The sequence below is a fragment of the Eublepharis macularius genome, chromosome 14, assembly GCF_028583425.1.
Source record: "Eublepharis macularius isolate TG4126 chromosome 14, MPM_Emac_v1.0, whole genome shotgun sequence".
NCBI lineage: Eukaryota > Metazoa > Chordata > Lepidosauria > Squamata > Eublepharidae > Eublepharis > Eublepharis macularius.
Genome location: NC_072803.1, coordinates 5,217,333 through 5,242,775, shown reverse-complemented (window position 1 = coordinate 5,242,775; position 25,443 = coordinate 5,217,333). Strand labels below are relative to the sequence as shown.

The window sequence follows — 25,443 nt, the reverse complement described above, 5'->3', positions numbered from 1 at the left end:
GTTTCAGGTGGGCAGCCGTGTTGTGGTTTGCAGTAATAGATCAAGATGCATAGCCATGTTGGTCTGTAGCAGTAAAAAAGAGCAAGAGTCCAGTAGCACCTCCAAAACTAACAAAATTTATGGTAGGGTATGACCTTTTGTGAGTCACATCTCTTTTCTTTGGATACAGCTAAAATGTGAGTTATTCTAACCGTATCTGAAGAAGTGAGCTGTGACTCAGGAAAGCTACCCTGCCACAAATTTTGTTAAGTCTTATAGGTGCAGAGGGGTAGTGGCTGTGGAAATATATCTCTCCAAGATATAAGGACAGATGGACTCACATTCTAGTTGTACCTGAAGAACTGAGCTGTGATGCACAAAAGCTCAGACCCTACCACAAATTTTGGCAGTCTTGTAAGTTATACTGGACTCTTGCTCTTTTCTACTAAAGTCAAAGAGCCAGACTGGAGTCCAGTCGCACCTTCAACACCCACAAGATTTCCAGAGTTGACTCTCGAAACTTCAAGCCTCGGAAATTTCGTCAGGCTTGAAGGCGCCACGGGACTTGCTAAACCCAGCTGGGTCTCCACAGGCCCCTGGCCTGACCCGGGAAGGCCCCCACAGCATTCTTCTAACAAAAAGGGGGCATGAATGTGACTCTTCTGAGAGAACAGCCTTTATTTAGAAACGCCTCACAAAACCGAAAGAGGCAGCGACACTTTTATCCCTGAATGCGAGGGCGGCGTGAGGGAAGCCCCTTAAAGTAGGGCGCGGGGGCCGATGGGGAGGCTTCCTCCTTTTGGCGGGAAGATGCCCCCGCGCGCGAGAGAGAGTGAGAAAGAGAGGAGGGGGGAGGGGACGGCAGGGAACCGGGCGGCCGTTGGAGCGCCGGCCCGCGGTTGCCGTGGCGACGGGCGCGCGCCCCCTCCCCTCTCCCGGATGACGCGCGCGGTGACGCGAGCGGAGGGGGGCGTGGCCGCGGAGCCGAGCGCTCGCGCTTCGGTGGCGGCTCCTGAGGGGAGAAAGAAAGACGGGAGGAAGGAAGGGGAGCCGCCCGCTCGCCCGGGCAGCATGGTGATGGCCGAGCCCCGGCGGCTTCCCCCCGCGGCCCTGCTGCAGCCGCCGCCGCCCCAGCCGCCCTCGTCCCGCGGAGGGCCGGGCCCCGTCCGCGTCGGCTTCTACGAGATCGAGGGCACGCTGGGCAAGGGCAACTTCGCCGTGGTCAAGCTGGGGCGGCACCGCATCACGCGCAGCGAGGTGAGCTGGAGCGCGGGCGGGGGGGGGGTGCAGGGAAGGGGGGGGAAACCACCCTCGGAGAGGCGAGCGCGCGGTTGCCAACCTCCAGGTGGGACCGGGAGATTTCCCGGAATTCCGACTGACCTCCAGGACGTGGAAATCAGTTCCCCTGCTTTGGAGGGTGGACCCCGTGGAGTTATGTCCTGCTGAGCCCCCCCCCAACCCCTCTCCCAAATCTCCAGGAATTTCTCCACCCGGAGCTGGCAATCTTAATACATGGCTTTTTTGGGAGGGGTGACCCTGTGACATACCCTGCTGAGTTCCCTTGCTTCCTCCAAACTATGTCCTCTGTAGGCTTCTCTCCCAAATCTCCAGGAATCTCCCCATCCAGAACTGGCAATCCAATACATGACTCTTTTTGGCATGGCGACCTGATGACATTATACCCAGTGAGTTCCCTTCCTTCCCCCAAACCATGTCCTCTGCAGGCTTCACCCCCAAATCTCCAGGCGTCTCCCCACTCAGAGTTGGCAACCCTAAATATGGCTCAGGGGGGGGGGGGCTCTGTCATTATACCTTGCAGTGTTCCTTCCCCCAAACCATGCCCTCTCCAGGCTTCACTCCCAAATCTCCAGGAATTTCCTCACACAAAGTTGGCAACTCTAATTGAGAGGAGGCGGGGCTTTGCTCCCCCCCCTCTCATCAAGAAGCCAAGGACATGCAGAAAGCGAATAGTAGTAGCCTCTCCGCTCAACATACACAGTCCCACTATGCACATTGTTGCAAACGTGTACAATCCATGGACAGCATGCACATGTCTTTCTTTGTGTGTATGTTGTGTAGTTCTTATCTCATGTTCAGTGCCTGTATGGTTGAACCTGTGGTTTATTCACCATGTTTAGACAGAAACTGATTCTTGGATTTGTTTCTAAAGCGGACAGGTGGTGCGGTTTTTTCTTCTTACAAACATGTAAATGCAGGATGTGCTTGTGAATGCTATAACGTGTGTATGGGACTATGATTTTTCTTTGTATGCCTGTTAAGTAATTCTTACAGTTTCAGGTGAGTAGCTGTGTTGATCTGCAGTAGGATTTGACACCAGTGGCAACTTAGAAGACCATCAATAGTCTTCCGGGTCTCTAAGGTGTAACTGATCTAAAAATCAAAGTAATTCTTATGTTATGTTGACTGCATATGCGATTGAATGTGCAATTTAACACCTTATGCAGGTACTAGTTACTTTTATTTTTCAAGTGAGTGAGCTTTGGTTCTGTTTTGTGAACAGATGTACGTGTGTTTGCTGTGACATGTGTACCGGGCTTGTATTCTTGTTTCTCTCTGCTAGAAGATAGGAGTTCTTTACACACATTATAGTGACAGCATGTACCGCATTTTGCAAGAAACAGCTGACCCCCGCCTGCTTAAAAAAATAAAAGTGGCGACTGGTACCAATAACCATGAGGTTTAAATTGCAATGTTCAGCTGAACGTGTATTCAGGGTAACATAAGGACAACTCAATGCATGTGCAAAGAAAAGGCTCTGTACTAGACAAAGGTCCTGGGAGGGGGTGAGCTCCGAGGAAAGAGGATTACTTAAGAAGGAAGGAAAAGGAAACTTCCACGTGTCCCCCTCAGTGTCAAGCAGAGTGGATGGGGCCTTGTGGGAAAGCAAGAACAGGAGATAATCCTGGGGGGTTGGAGGTCAATGGGGGGAAGAGGGGGTTCTCCCGGAAGAAAGGGTAACCCTTGAAAACTGCATATGCAGAAAGGGACAGAGGTTGTTCCTCCTTTCTGCAAGGAAGAGGAACCTGGGAAGGGGTTTCCTGAGGATGGGTTTCTCTTTTGAGGAGTCCTGGTTTCCAAGATGAAGTATGGAGGAAGGCTTCCTTGCAGAGATAGGAGATGGACTTCCTAGGAGAAAGTGGTGAGGGAAAGCTGCTGCGAGCAGGCATTCTCTCACAAACGAGGCGTGGCAGGACAGGGAGGCAGTTCAGGCGTGCACACTTGAGAAGGATACCAACTCCATCAAGTGTGGATTTGTATCAATCATGCTTAGTGGCTTGGGAGCCACATGTGGCTCTTTGACACGTCACCTCTGGCTCTTCTGAGCACCAGAAAGTAAGCAAGGCCTTTGCCTTGTAGGGCTTGTGGTCAGCAGGTGGTTCCTACCTTGAAGCTGCAACCTCTGGATGAGGACGAATAAACTGCAGGCTTCCCTGAGCTGCAGGCCTCATGCCAGGAATAGAAGTAAAGGGCCTATCCTCTGCTATAACCCCCAGAAGCTGGTGGGAGAGCATGCTGTCTGCAGAGAAGGAGAGAGTATATCCACTACTGTGGCAGCCACCCAGGAAAGGGGCGAGCTGGCCGCAGTGGGGAGGAAGGGTGGTAGTTTACCTGCCCTTTCACGATGGTCAGCTTCCTCGCCTCTGGCAACCTTGTTAGTCTCACTCTCACCTGAGCTGCTCGGCCTCACATTAAGGGGAGGGCAGAGAGGGATGTTCAAGGGTCAGCAGTGTTGGGGAGAAACAATGCTACGCACTCAGAAGTAATCTGGTAACGAAAATGCTTATAGTTATAACTGTCCGCCCTGAGCCTGCCTGTGTGGGGAGGGCGGAATAAAAATCGAAATAAATAAATAAATAAAATTAATACTCAATATAAATAATCGTGTGTGTTTGGGAGGCGCACAGAATACATACTAGTTAACATTATGTGGCTCTTGGTTGATGATAATTGTGAATGTGGCTCTCTGTGAGTGGCAAGAATGAGCACCATAGAAGAGGCATTAATCGGGAAGCGTACCCCTGAAAGCAAGAGGCATCTGCCCCTCCTGTCGAGGCGGAAGATGATGCTTTCCTAAACAAGGACATCGGTTGGGGAAAGAGGTGCTGCAGTGATAAACGTTAAGTGTGTTTTGTTTTTTAAATGCAGAGGCCCTTCAACTCGGCCCATCTCAGGGAATGGAGCTGTATAGGGGAGTAATTTCTTACCCATGGATGCATCTTCAGAATGTGGAAGGATGATGTCCAGAGTGGCTCCTTGCAAAAATTAGGTCCGTATCAGATGGAGAAGGGTGATGGTCACACCCTAAGACACAGAGGACCCAGATACAGGCTCCCTAGGAGTAATTAAGCAAGGCTGTCTCTTCAAAAGATGACAATGTCTGCTTCTTCAAGAAAGATGCTTCCAGGAAAGGGCTGTGTCTCAGTGGCAGAGCACCGACTTTGAATGCAGAAGGTCTGAGGTTCAATCCCTGGCACCTCCAGTTAAAAGAATAAGGTGGCCCAGTGATGTGAAGGATCTCAACTAAGACCCCAAAGAGCTGTTGCAAGTTGGAGTAGACAGTACTAACCTTAGTAGGCCAGTGGTCTGAACTGGTATAAGGCAATTTCATGTGCTCATGGAGAAGGCACTAGGAACCTTTCAGAAAATGAATTGTAGTCACGGCATGAGGCAAGCACTGAAGGACGTTCATGCACAAAATGGGAGGCCATGCAGCAGGGGAAAGGAATTCTTCTGGTTACTATGTAGAATTCAGTGTATAAGGTGGAGTTGACACATTCAAACGAAATGGGAGGAGGCTTGCTAATGGGCAAGCAAGATAGAGCAAGGTCAGATGTATATTTCTGAGCAACTAGGACGTTGTTGTTTAGGAGAAGGGCACGATCCTCTGCTGGTGCTTGGGAAGATGTTCCCTAGCAGGGCATTTGCCTTACGCTCTGAGCGTCTTCTGCCCTCCTTGGATGCCACAGGGCTCCGGTGCCGTGGCATTCCCAATCCTTTGTCCTCTAGCTTTGACCTTCATCATTTCCTTCCCAGTAGCTGGGGACGAAGTGGGACTGAGTAGCTTCTTTTGTTCTCTCTTTCACAGCAAAGGCAAATGTCAGTGCCAGCCTGGCATAATCTTGGTGCTTGTCAGTTACTCTCCAGCTAGCAGTGTTTGCTTATTTGGGTAAGAAGAGAATTGGAGGAGAGGTGATTTCTTTTCTCCTTTGAGCTCCCAAAGCAAATCAAGCTGGCAGGCTTTGAAAAGCCTTTTTTTTTTTTTTTGCTCCCAGCAAGCAGAAGCAGGCAGTCCCATAACAGCCCCCAGGCTTAACTTGTGGGAGCATTTCAAAGTAGTGGGGAAATATATAGGGCCAGTTCAGTTGTCTCAATTTTCCCATAGTTATTGCTTGGACAAGAATGAGAGTAACTGGCGAGCTAGATGGGATGATTGACTTGCTACAATTACTTCTGTTTGACCCAGGTTGGGAGTGACCAAAGCCAGGCCACAGAGTGTTAAATTGGTGTCTGTACATTTTGGGCATTTCACAAGCCTGGTAAGTTTAAAGAAAGATGGTTCCATTTTACCTTCCAGTCACATGAGTCATTGCTGTCTGCACTAAATTAAGGCCACAGGAGTCCTTCTGAATGCAAGCTACACATTAAATACAATACAAGTCTTAGGGTGGGGTAGAGAAGAGGTACATGTAATTACTGATTGTTGGATAAATAGGTAGCTGAGTTAAGTATTAAATTAATGATGGGAGCAGTTTTTGTCGGATCATTTTTTAGATATTTCAATGTTTTTTATTTAAGTGACTAAAACCTTTGTTTTTTATGGAGATTATGTCCCTAACTGATTTTATGGGGTTTAACTTCATTGAATTTTGTCTTTAAAACTTCATCTGGTGTTTTGTGAAGATCTCATACAAAAAGGAAGAACTGCTACACTACTTTTTAAAAAGATATCTTAATTGACACATTCGATTGTGTAAAGGGAAACAGGTCTGACAATTGTAGTATTTTCACCCCTTCATATGAATTGCTTCATTCACACAATAAAACACTTTAAAACCTAAACTATATAAATGGAACAAAATCACATTGCACTGTAGTTTCTAAATTATGTTTTGGATAATCTTCTTAACAATGCCCCTGACCTTGTGACTATTAAAAATTGAAAGCTCTTATGCTGTGAGTTCTATTTTCCTTTCACCTGGTAACCAGCCAATTAATCTTTTGGGTTTTGAGCACAGGTGTGGTGCTGTTGAAGCCTTCAGTCCCTGCCTTACTACAGTAGAACAGAACTTAAATCTCTTCACAATTTGTTAATTGTAAAGCTCTGGCCATTTAAACATCTCAGTTTAAATAATTGTAATTATTATTGGTGAGCACCAGCCATGTGCAAGCACTGTGCAAAGCACACATGTGCAATGATCCTTACCCACAGGACTTCTGACAGCCTCGAATAAACAGATGAAGTGAGAATGCATGACAGGCCAGAGGCTGATGCAGAAGTAGGAAGGAACAGCAGTTCTTTCTCTAGCTGTGGGACCTGCCGTATTCAGAGCTATAAAAGACATTAAAATATTTTAAAGGAAAACTTTGGTATTGCTTAAGGGGCTCATAAAGGCAGTCAACATACTTTTATTCTTGGCAAGTGTTCAGTTTTAGAATTGGAAGTTCACCTGCATTATTGCTACGGGGATGGAAGAATTTGAGGTGGTATTTTAGTACTGGTATTGCTCATACTTCCCCTTTTTATTACTTTTCTTCATTGTCTAATTTGAAATGCTGATCAAATGAAACTTGATTGCCTTGTCTCACCAGATCTGACCAAAACAAAAGTTGTATGAACTTCATTGCTGTTTTTTATCCTGTTGTTTACTCACCCACACTTGCTCTCTCATCTGTTGTCCATAGAAAAAGTCAATATTCACTGTAATGTTGAAGTATCATTTGTGGGATAGTTAAATGAAGGAAACTTGGAATATATGTCGAATCATTGCTATAATAATTGCTCCTCCTGGTAAGGAGGCATTGAATACTTGGGTGCATACCTTTTTAAAGTTGCATATTGCTTTGTTTACTGTTGCCTTGACTTGGAAACAGAGCCCAGCACATGTGAATGAAACACTTCTCCTCACGTACAGGAGGGCTTTTGATTACTCATTTCATGAGCAGCTCCATGTACCACTTTACGCAGAATCCAGACAGTGTTCCCTGTCCTTCGGAGTGGCTTTTCAAAATCTGAGGAACTGGGGGGAGATGGAGAGGCAGGGATTGTCAAGTGGATCTTTGGGTCCCAGGCCAGCCTTAGTAAAGAAGAGCTCTTTGTCAGCAATTGCAATTCTTAATGGCTCTTTGAGACCCCCCAAAACAATCACTTCGGATCACAGTGAGATAGCTCATGTAGCTTTGTAGAGCCTTCAATGTTCTTTTTCACATTCTTTCACTTATCTACATACTAGTTCTTTGATAAGTAAAAGAGACCTTGTGGAATCAAGGCAAAATATTTTGGTATCATGGGAAGTTGGTTTTGTGCTACTGGGCTTCATTGGAATGGGAAGAGAGTTTTTTTAGTCACTCCAAATTCTCATTCTAGGAGATCCCCCCCCCCCCCCGCCCTTTACCTGACTGTCACAATAAAACATTTTGCAGAATTTTTGGTTTTCGTGTGCTATATCCCACACGGTCTAAATATTTTTACAGTTTAATTGCGAAACCCCTCACTCTCTTTGCTTCCAAATAAATTCAGGCACTTAAAATAATTGCAAATATACTTCATTTATGTATGCTTAGATGGACAGATGTTTTTATGCTACACTCAGTCATTTGGAGAAGACAAAAATGAGTTTGGGCCAACACTCAATAACTATCCTGTATTATTACACACAAACTGCGCAGTTGCTAACCACGTTTAAAGCAAGGGGGACGTACTAAAGTCTTTATACCGAGCTTCAAATATCAGTGTGGTGATCAGTATGTTGTAAAACTGGGACCTGACCAAGATTGTCTCTATGGTGGATTATACATATGAATTGCTGTTTCCTCAGACAGAATCTTATGGCTTGCGTGTTCAGCAGTGCGTCTGATGCTTTCAAACTAAGGGAGGAAAGCACCACTTCTGATAGTCCAGGCAGCATTCCAGCAAATTGATAGGTTTGACACCACTAACACAATCGAGGCAGTTGTACCAAAAGCTCATCTTTGAATCCCCTATATACAGGGCTTTTTTTCAGGGGGAACGCGGGGGAACGGAGTTCCGGAACCTCTTGAAAATGGTCGCATGGTTGGTGGCCCCACCCCCTGATCTCCAGACAGAGGGGACTTGAGATTGCCCTCCGCACCTCCGAGCGAGCGACGCGGAGGGCCATCTCAACTCCCCTCTGTCTGGAGATCAGGGGGTGGGGCCACCAACCATGTGACCATTTTCTCCGAAGTCAACCCACTGAGTTCCACCACCTCTTTGCCCAGAAAAAAAGCCCTGCCTATATACAACTTTATGCTTCCAGTTCAGCACTAGATCATGTAACCAATGATGCGTTTGTGCTCTTGAAATATCAGACATCGTGTTAGCTATGTGCTATGGATTATATGATTAGAAATGCAGAAATTGCCTGCCAGATGAGAAATATGGTTGCAGCTGCCCAGAATCCCAGTTGAAAATGGCTACTCCTTTGCAGCAGGCTACTTATTTTCCCCCTTACAGATGCGTACATGTTGGTTATGGCACAAAGGTGTACTTTGATTATAGGATTAATATATTGTAAAATATTGAAGCAATATGCCTTGGTTTGTCTTTGCAAGGAAGGAGAAAATGGAAGGAAAATAGGTGTGGGCAAAGCTACTCAGGTAATCTGACAGACTTGTGTGGGAAGAAAGATTAAGAAAACCGAAATGGTGCATTCACACAGGGTGAATGCCATGACATAAGGTGTGAAGTGATGAATGCTATTTACATTCTTTAGGCTACTTTGTTCTGCTCTCAGTGCCCTGTATTGTATAGTTCAGACTGGGAAGGTTACATGAACTATGCTTCATACTTTTTGCTATTTTATACATGCTGAAAGCTTTTTAGCCTCAGTAATGTCTATTGGCTTTCTTTTAAGAAGCCTGAAATATGTTAGAACCCAGTGTATGTAAACCAAACATGACATAGGTATTTGAAACATGTAGCTGGTAAATAGAGGATAAAAGTTCAGTGTTGCTAAAGAATGATTTGATCGAGCTGGTATAGAATAATCTCTGGAAAGCTTCTCTGTGGAAGACTACGTTTAATTCAAAAGCATTTTGATTTAGAATAGAATATTCCCCCCCCCCCATGTTTCATAAGTTGAGGCAATATTTGAAAGTTCCTAAAGCTGAATTTCTTGGATTCTCTGTAACATCTGACTTACCGAGAACTGAATTTCTTGGAACGGCACTGCTTGCAAGCCTCCAGAAGAAATAATTGTTTGGAGAAGGAGCAGATATCTGCAACATGGAGTTGTGGAGTTGTGAGCTGGATTAATGCTGTGAAATGAAAACCAAGGCTTGCAATGAAACTGTAAATGCTGCCTCTCTCTCTCTTTAAAATGGTGATTCTCTTCTGAAAGATCTTTCAGGAATCTAGACTGAGAAGCTGCAAGAGGAGAATTGTTGCAGATTATGAACCAAATTCTCTGTCATTGAGGGTGTTATGTAAATAATAAAATGGCATGTTGTAAATGAAGGGGAAGGTCTGACTTTTCATGTAATACTGTTTGAATTAAATAAATGCAAAATCAAACACTTGGAGCACAACTAGAATGCATCTGGGATAAATCAGATTCTTGGGTTTACGTGTGCCCTTCTCCATCTTCTGAGCAATTCCAGCCCTTGCCTAATTGCCATTTGAGAATTCGTTAAAAGCAGTTTGATCAGTCAAGGATAGTGTGAAAGCTGGAACAAAACTGAAGTTCTTGTCTGTGTGCACGTTTCTAGATTGTGGGGCAAGCACCTGCAGTTGCCTCATCTTCAATCATTATCAGAAGTGTGTTTCTTCCTTTCCCTACATTCATCAACTTGCTTATTTTAACCCATTTCAAGTTAAGTAGGTGTATTGAAAGTAAGAACCCAAGTCTTTGAGTTTGATTCCTGTTAAGCATTTTGCAAGGTATAAAATTAATCTTTTCCCTCTTTGGGAATCGGTGACAGTCTGGAGAAATTGTTGTAGCCAACATTTATGAATAATTGGAAAGTTTTCCTTGTAGACAGTAGCTGTTTAGAGAACAACAAGGGTAAATAGTTTTGGCTGCTTCCTTCTGAGTTCCTCCTTGGCTTACAACCACTTTAAAGTCAATGTTTTTGCTTACCGTCCAGCTTGTATGCATGATAAAGGATATTTGCTGTGATCATGTGTGAAAAATAGGGCAGACTCCAGCTTGGCAAATTCCTGTAGATTCGGAGGCAGTGCCTGGGCAGGGGACTCAGCAGGGACATAATTCTGTACAGTCCATCCCTGGAAGCTGCCATTTCCTCCAAGGAAGTGACCACTGCACTTTGGAGATAACTGGCAATTCTGGGAGAACTCCAGGCCCCACCTGGGGGTTGGCAACCTGAAAAACAATACCTTGGCATGACAACACAGGTGTGGCTGCAACCCTAAAATCCCTTGCAACGGATAAGGATTGCGAGATTCATTGGAGCAAAGTGCTTGGTATTTCAGCTGTGTTTGTATGTGTATTGCAATACCCTGCCTTTCCCACCATCCATTGGGGCTGAAGAGCACTTAGAAAACAATGCCAACTAAGCATTGCACAAAACAGTTAAAATATAATCATAGAAATTCAAATACAACCAACCCACACAGTATATAATTCTCTAAAACACTGCTAGCAGCAGGAAAAAATTAACTTCCATCAAATGCCCCTTTAAACAGAGGTGTTATAGTGCCTCCCAATCCAGATCAATGTAGCAACCTGGCTGATTTTCTCAGGGAGGATGCTGCAGAAGGGTGGCATTGCAACTGCAAGAGTCATAATTGAGATGTTGCAGATCTAATAGATTTAAGGGAGGGCATGCTCAAAAAGAGAGCTCTAAGAGGATCTGGAGTGACACACACAGGTTCATGCCGGGAGAGATGTTCCTTCTAACTTGAGTATCATTTGTCCAAGCCAGAGGTGAGTTAAATGATGGTATGGTGATGTTTTATTTATTTACATCATTTATAGTCCACCTTTCTCACTGAGACTCAGGGTGGATTACACAGTGTGAGATTAGTACAGTTAATTTCCAGGACATTTCCATAAACAATGCCGTAGGGTAAATGAATAAACATTCACAAAGACATAGCATTAGCAAAAATTTGATACAGAGTTGAATAAATGCTGAAACAGAGCATAAGCAATTCTAGGACTGACCTTAGACAACATAGAGCTACCCTGTAGAATCACACTTGAAGCACAGGTAGCACATTTTGGGGCTGCATTCTTAAGATTAGGTCCCTAAATGATCCTGCCATGGTAAAGCTACTTATAGGATCTTGTACATTTGGGCACGCAAAGACTCCACTGAATATTGTGACAGGAAAGGAGAGGGAGTATGCAAAGTGTGGAGGAAATCATACCATTCTAGTAGCCTAATTGTGGGTATGGGGCAGGGAAGGCTTTCTGCCTTGGAGTGCAAGGAAGAGGAAATTGTAGTAGGCAGATCAGAAATGGGGAAGAGTGCCCCAGGTTCTAGGTCAGCATCTCCAATAGGACTGGAAAAGAGCTCTGCTTGAAATCTTGGACTATTGACCATCAAGGGTAGATATTAAATTTCATAGTGAACCCTTCTTCTGACTCCAGTATCTTTAGTTTTATACCAGGATGTGATTTTCTATGTGTTTTATATTCCCTGGTATCACAAGTCAATAATATGCAAGGTTTCTTGAGTGGATAACAATTTTTACTACATTCAGGTTTCTAGTAAATTTTGGTGTTCTTGTGATTCAGTCACCTTTCACACTTCTTAAAAGGAATGCTGATCTTAAAGATACCTTTGTGACGTTTTCACGGGTTGGTTATATGTTGGGTAAATAAAAAGCCGTGGCTTTTCGACTTCTTCAAAAGAGTATTGACTCTTACGTTCCTTGAATGCTGGCTAGATCTTGTACAAAGAGAGTGTAAGCCCCTAAGCAGCTCTTGACAAATTCAGGCTTTAAGTGGAGTTCATTGGAAAGCATTTGATTTAGCAGCACTTCCCCTGTCCGGTGATGTAGTTCTTTGTTCTAGCAGGTCTGAATGATTGACCGCCTTAAATGAATTCTCTCCTTTGGTAACAAGCATTGGATTCTCATAAGTAGTTTATCTCTTGTGGAACACTGAAATAACCAGTGATCCTTTTAGTTAGCTAGATCTACCTATGTAGGGGTCTTCGTTAGGAAAATCAAAAAGAGTCCAGTAGCACCTTTAAGACTAACCAATTTTATTATAGCATAAGCTTTCGAGAATCAAGTTGATTCTCGAAAGCTTATGCTATAATAAAATTGGTTAGTCTTAAAGGTGCTACTGGACTCTTTTTGATTTTGCTACTACAGACTAACACGGCTAACTCCTCAGATTCGTTAGGAAAGTTTCTCAATAAGCTCGTAAGGCAGAAAGAGATGTGCTATGAATGACCACAAGTCATGCTGCCATCATCAATCTTTATTGTGTTAGCCAAAAAAATGCTGTAGCAAAAATACAAGAGAAAATTAAATGTGCATCAAGAGAAAATCTTAACATGCAATAAAATAAAATTTCTGGACATCTTCACAGAAGAAATTAAAACACAGAATCACAAGATTCTACCTTTTGTAAAATTCTGACAAGCTGTTAGAAGACAACAATATGGTTTATTGTGAAGAGAAACCAAAAGCACTGTAGTGTGTCACATCAGAGATGCCCACTGGGCAACTAGCAGTCCTCTTCCATTTCCTGCCTCTTCACATTTCTAACATACCCCATTCCAAAAGCTTGGGATATATTAGGGGAAGACATAAGCAAAAAGCAGCCTTCAGGCTTGAAGCAAATCATACCCTCGGCACAATCCCATCCTTTCCTGTCTTGTCTTTGTCCACATAGAAATCAACCCAGATCGTCTCTCAGTGCTTTTAAACGATCTTGGCAAGTCTCCATAGAGTTGTGTGGCTACTGAGGACATATTCTCATAGGCCTTTACTGGTTAAACTTAGGCCATGAGTAACTATTAAGAAAGTGCTCGATCAGTTACAAGGACAGGGAAGGAAGGAGATGAACTTTAATTGATATTATGTGGTGGTAAAAAGTAACCTCCGTTTTTTGGCAGTTTCATGATATTATTTTAGTAAAGAGTCCAGCAGCACCTTTAAGACTAACCAACTTTATTGTAGCATAAGCTTTTGAGAGCCACAGCTCTCTACGTCAGAAGCATCCATGCATCTGACGAAGAGAGCTGTAGCTCTCGAAAGCTTATGCTACAATAAAGTTGGTTAGTCTTAAAGGTGCTGCTGGACTCTTTGCTATTTTGCTACTACAGACTAACACGGCTAACTCCTCTGGATCTATGATATTATATTTGTAGCTTTATTGTCCTCTTGGTAGCTGTTAGTATAGTATTTCTGAAAGGCCAGTCAGCTCAGATACTAGACTGTCCATCAAGCAATGTAGTATTCTCAACTGCATATTCATACTTCTTTGTATTTGCATTTAAAATGCCTCCGTAAACCCTTAAGTGCATTTCTTTATAGTTCTCTTTATCCAGCATTAACAGTAAGTGGGGTTTTGTGAGCCCCAAATTGGCTTGCAGATGAGCTGAACAGTATTTGTTGTGTTTAACTTGCTTGCATTTCCCTAAGGAGAACTTATACTCTCTGAAGTCTCAGTAGAGTAATTATAAAGGATTTTATGTATGAAACATTAATCATAGTTAAAATGAAGCATATGCAGTAGTTCAAACTGCATTGATTTTTTTTGTTTACTGACTGAATATAAGCTGCGAGATTCTGAGTAAATTGTATTTTTGCATTAAAGAACTAATTTATTTGGGTTAGTATGTGTGGGACACTAGTACTAGTAGAATTGCTGCTTGTTGCAATTTTTGAGAAAATGTATTTTTATTATATAGCATTACAAAACCACAATAATTAATATATCTACAAATATATTGTATAGGCATTTGTTTATAATTATAAATATATATTTACACAGGCCCTATAGTCATATCATGTTATACTTTATATAACCACTTCTTCCACCTCTTCATTATAATTAATTCAAAGCATATCACAATAGTATCTCTATTATAACTCCAAGAATGGAATCAAGTACACTTTTAAAACCTCACCTTTGATCTTACACATTTTTAAAGGCTTCTATTTGAAGTAGAAACAAGCTTCCACGCAGTCTGGCTACTAAATACAAAAAGTTACTTTAGCAGGGTTGTTTCGTGCTTGGGAGGATTTTTTGGACACCCACCCCCCAACCTGCTGACTCTCAGCTGCTTTTGGGACTCCCTTCTATTTCAGAAGCAGTTCTGTCATACTGTCTGGAGGCTCTGGTTAACAAAACACCAGTCGAAAGCCACTTCAGTTTATGGAACTAGCCACATGATTTTGGATTGGGTTCATGCATGCATTTGAAGAAAATCTCATAGTAATGGTTGCTTCTGCTGCTGCATGAATTTGCAATGTTAACTTTTTTTTTTTAACAAAGCACCTATCTTTGTAGTTTAAGAAGTAAAAAGTTCCTGTGCTAGATTAAATTTTACCATGAAGCTTGTCTTTATCTGTCCTTTTTGCAGCAGTTTCGGATGGTATGTATTTGATACCACATTGGAACAAGTCAGCAATTGATAGGGTTCTTTGGGGGGCTCTGACTAGTTCCAAGATGATAACAGCAAACTTGAGGATACTGAAGATCTCCTAACAAGGGCAGATGACAAAGGGCACCATCGCCAGTGGAATGCAGCAGAAACAAATGTAGAATCAGAGAGGAAAAACTATGGAGATCAATATTTCTGTTTGGGAACCTTTCTTTCCCTCATTAGAGTGTCTGGAGTCTCCAGCCTCTTGCATTAGTTTGAAGTCCTGTGCTCCTCTTTGTTTATGGTAAAGATTGTAAATAGACTATGCAATATCTGAATACATGTTGTTGTTGTTTTAAAAATGTGCCTAATATTCTGGCCAAGGATGTAGGCTTGTTCGTCCTGTGTGAAGTGTTGATTGTCTGAAACTTCTGTCCAAAATTCTACGTTTTGAGTGCAGTTCTCACATGCTAAATCACACCAAATACATCTCTTATAAGAATTTTGGAGGTAACTGAGATACGGTAACTTATTTGCAAACTTGGTAATTTAGTTTAGGAAAGCTTATCTTTTTTTAAAAAAAAAATCTTGTCTTTGACTCTAGGTGGCAATAAAAATCATTGACAAATCTCAGCTTGATTCGGTAAATCTGGAGAAAATTTATCGTGAAGTGCAAATAATGAAAATGCTGGATCATCCACATATTATCAAGCTTTATCAGGTATGTAGCTATCCGCCCACTTCCAAGTCTATGCGGTCATGGCTGGAGAACTAAATCCCTGTCCTCAGTGACACGTCTGCTGTGGCTTGACTTCTAAGATGGCTGTTAATTAATGCAGGTTTTGATCTGCAAATTATTTACAAGCTGTGTGTGTGCTTTGCCCCCCAAGAAAACCCTTGCCTCTTTGTGAATGTTAATGTCGGAATGGCTTATGTACTCATGCAGTTTTTCCATTGCCTTGATTATATTGCCACTTTTTAAGCCAGTGGGGTCTTGTCTAGAGATGTGAAGGCCTGGAAAAATTTGGGAAGCTTTTGAGAAGACTTATTTGATGGAAAAATTGAAAAAAAATGTGGGACTACTGGGTGGGAGGACTTGTATGGGAGACATAAACAACATTTTCAAGATTTTTTTAAAAATGTAAATAATGTTGGCAACAGTTAAAAGTGTTTAATGGTAATACATTATTAAAGATTTCAGCGTTTCCAGTGTTATAAAGTTTAACTTAATATCAAAACATACCAGTTGTTCTGCCTATTGACTCTGGCCATATAAACATAGCTATTTCAAAATCATTTTGATTTGTAGTTCAGAGTTCCCTTTTCCTTCCCCAAAATACTCCTCCTTTCCAGTTTCTTTCAAGAGCCCAGGAAAGCAAAATACGCTATCAGAATTAGGTTTGCATGTGCTGAGGAGCCGTGCCTTTAATCTTGGTCCAAGCACCATCCGCCCTGCAGTCCCCCAAAGAAGAAAGAGTCTCCCTTTCGCATATCAGTTAACTAAACATCCAAGCCCCTTCCATCAAAGTTCTGGGCTGTATCTCTTTCATTAGAACCCCATGTCCCTATTGGCACGACTTAGTAATGGCAGTGCATGTGCGCGTTTGTTTTGAACGTCTGAATGTCAGCTATTTATCATGCTGTCTGGGGTAAAAGCACTATTTGACTGTTCAGTTTGGCTTACACTTGTAGCTTTGGTGGGTGCGAGTTTAGAATGGAAGCAAAGAATTGAACTGAAGGTTGGAAGTCAGCATTCAGATTTTAGTTTTTATTTTACACGTGGTGCCTCCTTTAGTTGAAATCTCACCATAAAGTAAACCAGTTACAATTTAGACACTGAGTTTCTGATTAAAGGACACAGTTAATCCATCCAGTACGCTCTAAGGATATTATTGGAACTTGTTCAAGACTATAGTTGTGTAGATAAAATGCCAGTGGATCATGTCCATTGTAAATTTAAGGTGGCATTCCAGTTCTTTCCCATCTCCCCACTGTAGCCTCCCAACCCGTATGGCTGTTGTACCACATGGGTCCCATGATCCCAGAAATACAAGTCTCTGTTAAGTATTCTTGCTGAACAAGTGGCTACCAATCACTGTTGGATGTCCCTGCAACATTTTTGCTCTACGAGTTGAACATTATTATTTTATATTTTTTTTAATTGCCATGGGGTTAGTTTGGAGTATCTGGCATGCAACAGACAGAAGCTGTTAGAACCGATACCGTACCTTTCCTATCTCACAATGTAAAACAAGTTACCCATGGAGCAGTGACTCAGGGTATTATACCATGTATGACCCCCCCTTTATACATGGTATAGTGGCTGGTGTTGGACTAAGATATAGGAGACCTAGGTTTGAATTTTCACTCTGCCATGAAAGCTCACTGGGCAACCTTGGGGCAGTCGTAGCTTAATTTACCTCACAGGATAGTTGTTGTGAGGATAAAATAGAGGAGGGGAGAATGACTTTAGAAGCTGTTTTGGGTCCCCATTGAGGAGAAAAGTGGGCATATTCAAACAAATGTGTGTAAATTATAATTCCACATTGAAAACAACCAATGAGTACGGCTTGATTAGGGCAAAGTTAATCTGACATTTGATTTTGCTTGATTGACGTTACTCTAATGAGCAGATATGTAAAAATGTAGGGTGTAGTCATCTGCTGTGGATCGGTATATTGGCCGATCCTAAAGAGGACAATTTTGGCAGGATGTGCAACTGTTATGGGGCTCTAAAATTCTACTTTTGGGGGGTTGGGGGTTGGATTCTGCTGACTTGTAAGCTGATCTGTTACTGCAACTTAAAGTTCATTTAGAGCTAGGAAAGCACACTTTCATCATGAGGGGAGTTGCTGTGGCACAGTGGTGAAGTGGTTCTGCTGCGAATCGGCACTCTTACTGGTTCAAAGCCCACTCCTGCCATGAGCTCACTAGGTGGCCTGGGTAAGCCACTCCTCTCAGCCCCAGCTCCCCAGCTGCATTGTGGGGATAATAATAACACTAACTTGTTCACCGCTCTGGGTGAGGCACTAATCTGTCTAGAAGAGTGGTATATAAACACTGTTGTTGTTGTTGTTGTTGTTATTTACAATCTGTTAATTTGGGCAAAGATGGAGGTCAAATCTGGAACATATACAGGGAATTCTTGGATAGAAGGGTTAGATTTTGAAGCCTGCACAAAATTTGTAAAAGTAAATTGTTCCTGTTTGCCAACACATCATTTTTGTTGTTCAGATGATTCAGTGCCCAGTGACGGAAGAGGCCAGGTGCTGATGAAGGAATAGTATGAGTGAATTAATTGGTAGCTGAAGATACAGAAAACATAAGGCTGTGATGGTAGCAGAGCTGCTTCCTGATTCATTCTCATCTTAGCTTTTTTAGCTCTCTGTTTGAAATTTGTATATGTACATATAAATCTACACTGGATTTGATGAAAAGGGGAAAGACAGATGGATGAGAGGACCTGAATAATATGATGGATACTAGACGATCAAATTTCACTATGATATGGGTGAATTCTCCTGATTTATTAGAATCTTTGTGTCCTCTCAAGGTTAAGAGTTTGTTTTTTCCATACCCCGTCTCACACAATATTCGACGGTTTATTTAGAAAGCAGCATGGATTCCAATGGTAAGGTTCCAAATGTTCACTGCTAAGGTACGAGTTCTGCACAGCAAATGCTTAGCCTGAAGGCCGTATAGGACTTGAACCACCATGTCTCTAACAGTTAGCACAGGGGAAAATACTCATCCTTTTAAAGAACTTCATGGTCAGGAAACAAAATTTCATCTAGACACCTTAAGAGGTGCTTAATCATGCCTTTAACTTTAAATCTGAGAAATAACTTGGGGATGTTAGGGTTTTAATAGCCACTATGATGTGTTGGGAGGGAAAAGGTATTTCCAGGACTTTATTGCTTTTTGTCTGTCCCCAAATAAGTTAAGCTAATGTCTTGTTTCTCCATCAATAGGTGATGGAGACCAAAAGCATGTTGTACCTTGTGACAGAATTTGCCAAAAATGGAGAAATATTTGGTAAGCCATTTTTTGTTTAAAAAGTAACTTAACTTGGTGACTATTGGAATTGTTTTTAAAATGGAAGCTTTATATTGCTTCCTTTGTGTGTTTTTTTGTTTATTTCAGAGTAATATCTAACACTGTATTGTCGAAGGCTTTCACGGCCGGAGAACGATGGTTGTTGTGGGTTTTCCGGGCTGTATTGCCGTGGTCTTGGCATTGTAGTTCCTGACGTTTCGCCAGCAGCTGTGGCTGGCATCTTCAGAGGTGTAGCACCAAAAGACAGAGATCTTCAGAGGAGTAGCACCAAAAGACAGAGATCTCAGTGACACTGAGAGATCTCTGTCTTTTGGTGCTACACCTCTGAAGATGCCAGCCACAGCTGCTGGCGAAACGTCAGGAACTACAATGCCAAGACCACGGCAATACAGCCCGGAAAACCCACAACAACCATCAAATATCTAACACTATTTTTGCATTCAGATAAACAAAGGAAATAATTCATTGTTTTACCATTTGCCCGGCATGTTGAGTAACTAATACGCATTATAGGCCGGATTACAAAATCTCACAACAGTGTCATACTTTTAGAAGGCAACGGCTTTTATATTAGCCTCATTCAGATCAGAAACATCCTGTTTTCTTGGGATTTTTTTTACTTACCTCTATATATTTGTTCCTATGCAAAGATGGTGTAATTTAGCCTTGCAGCCAAGCAAATAAGAACTTCTTTAACTTGAGTGCATTGATGCATCACACAGGCTAACCTTTCAGTAACAGGAAAGTTGTCAGTTTGCAGCCTCTCCTGCCTCTTCAACCAACAACCCTTTAACTGAAAAAAGAAAAGTTTGTTCTGCCCTGTTTGCTCCGGTAGATAGGAGGAAAGGCTGGGGGATAAGACCAGGGAAGGAGTGGCACAGAAGAAGGTGCAGTTTCTGTGCTATTAGACAGGGTTATTCTCCGGAATGTAACTGACTGCCCAAAGTGGTGATAATTTTGAAAAGATCATGTCTGCCTTGCTGGGTGTTTTCTTCCTGGTTATGGTAGAGTTGGTATTTTTTTTTGATATCTACCCAATTTTGGTCTACAACTGCCGAAGCAAAGATCAGTGAGGCGGTATGTTGGGAAGAAGAAACAATTTCTTACTGTCAGGATCTCCAGCTCAAAAATAGGGAGTCAGCCGTACATCCTCCAAAGAACTGGAGCTCAAATTTTAATTTGCGTGTAGATTGGTGAAAGTGATGGTGTATGCTTGCAGAATTGGTGCCCAGTAAGAGCAGCTTGTTTCTGTAGCAAATAGCTGAAGTTTCTCTTTTTATTGCATTTGATTTTGTTTTGGGAATCTGATAAAATAGGGAAACACTGACAGTTCTGTTTTGAACCCTACAGAATGGTTCTGGTTTTGTGTGTTCTCATTTGGAGCTGAGTTTTGACCCTGAAAAAGTTTTCAGGAAGCCAGACTTCCTGTTGATGGCTGTTTTAGATGAGACTATGTAAGCATAATGGTGGGATTTTTTCCCAACGATAAAAATTAATTTCTATAAGTCTTGCCCATCTGCCCTGGAAGAATTGTTTCTGTTTTGTTTTCCAACTTTCCTAACCCTTGTATGGTTTCCTGCACACTGGGCTACATATCTGTGACGGTCCACATTCAAAAAGCATCTTAAATGAAACAGTAGACCACCTAGTTTGGAAAGCCACAATTGCTGACGTCTTTGTTTAGACAAGAACCACACAGTCGAGTCCCACACACATGGCCAGCACTTTAATAAGCAAGGTTACCGAGACTGTTCCACTAGCATTAGAGCTGCATTTTGTGCCTCACTGGAATGGTACCTTATCAGTACTTGGATCCTGGCCCTGGTAGACCCATTTACTCCATCTCAGTACTACCGCTACAAGTACGATTGTGAATACTATTTGATTTTTCTTATCTAGGGCCTCCTCCTATGGCCAGCTACAGATAACTAGGTGTAAACTACCAGAGTCTGCTGCTCTAAGCTCCTTTTGCATTTCTTTGTGTTATCTCCAGTTTAGGTTGCCCCTCTGACTACCGTAATTGTTCTTGTCCTCTTGGCTCAGAATCTCTTAATACTAACACAGTCTGTACTATGCTGTTGACTAAGCTCCCAGCATAGTAACTTCAGTGCTCAGTTGCCTGCCTCAAAGGATGTCTCTAGGCGATGTAGATCTTTGCTGTTGCTTAAGGATGAAGTTGACTGGTTAGCTTCAGCGCTGTTAGCAGTAGCCTTGTAATCTCCTTTTAGTAGGGGATCGGGAATCTACATCATCAACTGAAGACCTCAGGCTCTAAAGTCAGCTAATTTGGCCGCATTGCTAATCTTTACATCAAAGTATCTTCCCTGCCAGTAAAAAAAAATATACAGCCTTTCAACTGGTAGATTCCCATACTCCTCTAGTGTCCCCCAAGCTTCTTGCCTTCTTCTAAGTTGCAAAAGAATATTGAGGCAAAGCATCTTGCATGAACCCAGCATTAGAGAGCATGTGTCAGATGCTGCAAGAAGCCTGTTCAGTATTCCGCTCGGCATTCCAAGTCCTCCCTTAGCTCTAAGCATAGGTTCTATTTGCACTCCTCTTTTCTGTGCTACCCCCTCCCCTCCCCTTTACTAGCACTTGCTACCTTGGAGTGCATAATCCAAGGCATCTGTTTCCCTGCTATTCACTTATGCCACTCCATTAAATATGTCTTGCTCTCCCGTACCAAGGAAACAAGGGGGATTACATACCCAAACCCTACACTCCTCTCAGAAGTTTCCTCTGTCTTGGAAGAGAATGCCATAGGAATAATCCCTCCTTCTCTAAGAGCTATAGAATTCTACTCATGCCATTTCATGGTCCCCAGAGAGGACAGTGGTCCTGTCCTATAGATAAGGGGCTTCATTCTTACTGGAAACGATGACCATTCAGATGACTTCCCGGCTTTCAGTCTTATTGTTAGCTTGGGCCAAGATGAGCGATGACCAGTGGAAACCTCCTCCTATTTCTTCAGGCTTTCTGGCTCATGTGATGCATAGCAAGGATGATGAATAATTATTTGCATGTTAGCTTTTCTACAAGTAGGTACATTGATGTTTAATTTACTGCAGGTGGACTTTAGGAGGGAAGTTTATATTTCAAAATGTTTTTTTTTTTAGTTTATCTGAGTAAAAGCTTGAGACTCAAACTAGATTTCTTCATGGGAAGCAGGGTAATGTGGCGTTAGCTTACTGTTGGAATGATGTTATCCAGGGCTTTTTTTCTGGGAAAAGAGGCGGTGGAACTCTGTAGGTTGCCCTCGGTGAAAATGGTCTCATGGCTGGTGGCCCCACCCCGCTGGAGCGGCGTGGAGGGCAATCTAAACTCCCCTCTGTCTGGAGATCAGGGGGTGGGGCCACCAGTCATGTGACCATTTTCAAGAGGTTCCGGAACTCCGATCCACCACTTTCCAGCTGAAAAATACGTAGACTTTTCATACTACTTTTCCTAAACTATAAATTAAGCTGTTTCACTCATGCTTTCTGTTTGCCACTGTTTACAGTACAGTTGCCCTGCCCCCCTGATATTTTTGTTTCTCCTTTCTTCCAGAAAGGGTCCCTTTCTTGGTTACTTATCCTCCCCATTAAAAAACAATAATGTAACATTTTAACATGGCATTCTTAAACCTAGCACCATTGCATACATATATTCATATAGCTCAGCAACATATTCTCTGAAACTTCATCTTGGAAAAAGCAGTGAAGAAGGCACTCCTCTGGTAAATCCCTTCAGGGGATCAGCCAGTGCCTGAAAAGGCCCACAACCAGCCTGACAATTGTTGCATGGTCCTCTGGCATGGCTCAGCAAGCAAGAACTGTCAAGAGGAGCATATCTAGCACACGGGTTCAAAATAAGGAGACTTGGTCTTTCAGATATGGGAGTTCCAGCTTGTGTGTCATTGGTTTTGCGCATGCATTTATGGATATTCTTTATCATCTTAAAACAAGTTTCACCGAAATTGTTGAGAAACATAATTCCTTGATCCTCCCTCATATAATCATGTTATCCTGCCCTCGAGGAGCTCAGAGCAGACTATACAATCTCACACCCTATCCCTCACATCCTGTTTTGGCTGTTTGGCCTGCTAAGAGCCAATCTGGTGTTCAGTTCTATATGCTTCCTGTATGCTAAAGTATGAACTGTGAGCCATGCTGTCTCTTGCATGTGATTGGTATCTTCGGTGCTTAGGGAGAAATCTGGAGAAGAAATTCCTGGATGAGGGTGCCAGTCTGCTTGCAAAGACCAAGCCAACGAGTTTGTCTTCTGCAGTATTGTGGCTGAATTATACTCAAGCAGTGTAAATGAGACTTCCTGTAATTCGTAGGTGAATTAATACTTAATGGGGCTAACCATCAGGAGTATCAAACTACAGTGCTGTACTTTTGAAATGCTGAATACAATGCTGATATGCTCTGTGCAAGTAAACATATCTGTTGATGGATTATAGAGTTTATAACAAAGCTTTTTAGAAGATCCTTCGGCTGAATGTTGGCTTTATACTGTGTTATGTACGTGTGTCTGGGTGATGGATGGTGTTTTGATTATTTCATGTATATGGCATTTTTATGCTTTTGAGTATTGGATAGAATGGTATAGGAATATATTAAAAATACAGTTTGGGGCAAATGGAGAGAATATGCTGGTCTTTTGACTAGGTTACTTGTCAAAACTAGTCACAAAAGCACTGCAAAGTACCTTTTTATTAATACCAGCCAGCAATCAGTGTATAACATTTTTGCACATTAAAACTTATATCCTGCCCCTCTTCCAAAAAAGAGCTCAAGGTAAGTAAACTGAGATACTAGGGCTTTGTTTCAATAACTGTCTAAAGATGCCGAAGGGCTTGCATTTTTACGTTAAAATTTTGACTTGTTTTTGAACAGCAGAACTCCATTTAATGTTGCAAACTGCTTTCAAAATTCCTTGGTTTCAACAGTGTTTTGCCATGCATCATTCCTGTGGATGGCTCAAAACAGGTGGGTGGACTGATAAGAAATAAGTCTAAACTCCTGTTGGATCTTCAAACCTGGTTGCACGGTTCTCTTGATCTTGGCCTTTAGTGCAGTCCTGTCTCTTGCCATTTCTTAAACACAAAGGCTTCCGTTTGCCACTTTCTTTAAAGTTACTTACAATGAATGATATTCACTCCAAAGACAAAGCTCACCTATAATATCTCTGTTGGGTGATGGTAAGAGTTATTTTAGGCAAATGGCAAATTTTTCCATTGCCTAGAAGGGCTAAGAAGTCATCGCTGTGTCGTCTAGGAACAGAATGCAGTTGGCATTCATGCCAGAAAGAATGGTTAAAAATGAGCTTCAGGTCCAAAACAGTTTGCTTGCTGATCTCTTGTTTAAAAAATTCAAGAGGGCAAAGTGACACTAGCAGCCAGGGAATAATAATGCCCTTGTTAACTTACTGTCACTAATATAAATCGTAGCCAGTTGGTGGAGGAGGATGGCTAGGAAGGGAAAGTCTGGTTTGAAGAGTAACTGGAATAAAGTTCATCAGCTTGTGGCACTGAAACCTCTAGTGATTGGAGAGCAGAGGAGGCGGGGGGTTGGCTGGTGCCATCCTGTTTGCTTAGTGGTCTGGGGTTGAATGAGGGTGAACTTGCAGTGAATCCACTGTCTGCATTTACTCCAAACCTTTACTGAGGGAGGTACTGCGTGTCAGTCCATTATGTGTGTACAAGATTTTTTTCATTTCATCACAGCTAAAAAGCCAAAGCTGCCATTGATAACAGAAGTCAGCAAAGAATATTGAGTTGCGTTTTGCAGCTGAGCGGCTTCTCCCTCTTTTTCTGCCAAACATTTCATTCCTAGCCAAACTGCCTATGAAAGTGAATGCTGTTTTTGAGGTGCATTCAACCCCTTCGAGTTGAACCCCTTAATTGAACAATGGTATCGTGGCACAAGTTCCTGAGTACCTGCACAAAGTTCCTTGACCTTCCATATATATGTTTCGTATTTTTGCAAAAATGTGATATCAACAGGCTCCTATGATGCATATTTGCATATCCCAGATCTATGCACAGACATTTAAAAGTTTCTCACCTTTTCCTCCTTCTGATTTTTCTACAGACTTAGGGACTGGCCCAGACTGATAGAAGAATCCTACCATCCAGTTATTATTAATTTTACAAAATTTAGGCCTATATTTCTGCCCTCATCAGGGCCAAGGTGGCTAATAGATTAAAAACATGTCTTTACAACTATTAAAACCAAACAAAAGCACATCATTAAAACTACAACTAAAATATGTGTGAAAACATACAAATTATTAAAACACTGGACAGGAAGGAGGGATCTGTGAAAAAAGGAGGGATCCAGAAAAAAGTCAGTTACAAGTTGCCTGCTCCATTGTGCAGATACTTTTTAATCTGTGTTCTGGGACCATGGTTCCGAACGAAATAACAGTGAGCGGGGAACCCACAAGAACTTGTGCGGGGATGGGGGCGGGGGCGTCACTGCATTTCCTGCTGTATCTCCTTCCCCACACTATTTCCTCTTTCCTGGCAGTGCCCATATCTTCCCTTTCCCTGCCTTTCTTTCCTTCCCATTCACTAGCCAACCTTTCTTTTAGGTCCCTCCGTCTTCAGTTTTATTTTTTATGTACTCTACCTTTCTCCTCAGTGAGGAACCA

At 42.4% G+C, this 25,443-nt stretch overlaps 1 protein-coding gene across 3 annotated transcripts in view; it reads left to right on the top strand.

The window, feature by feature from the left end:
* Nucleotides 1-968: 968 nt before the first annotated feature.
* The window catches only part of SIK2 (salt inducible kinase 2), a 78,174-nt gene continuing 53,699 nt past the window's right edge, over nucleotides 969-25,443 (top strand). For all 3 annotated transcript variants that reach the window (XR_008598195.1, XM_054997471.1, XM_054997470.1), the window contains exons 1-3: nucleotides 969-1,236; nucleotides 15,353-15,469; nucleotides 18,720-18,783. Coding sequence is in view for 2 of the 3 variants with exons in the window: in XM_054997471.1 (XP_054853446.1) it covers nucleotides 1,051-1,236; nucleotides 15,353-15,469; nucleotides 18,720-18,783 (367 nt within the window). In the remaining variant the exon portion in view is untranslated. The remainder of the gene's footprint in view (nucleotides 1,237-15,352; nucleotides 15,470-18,719; nucleotides 18,784-25,443) is intronic.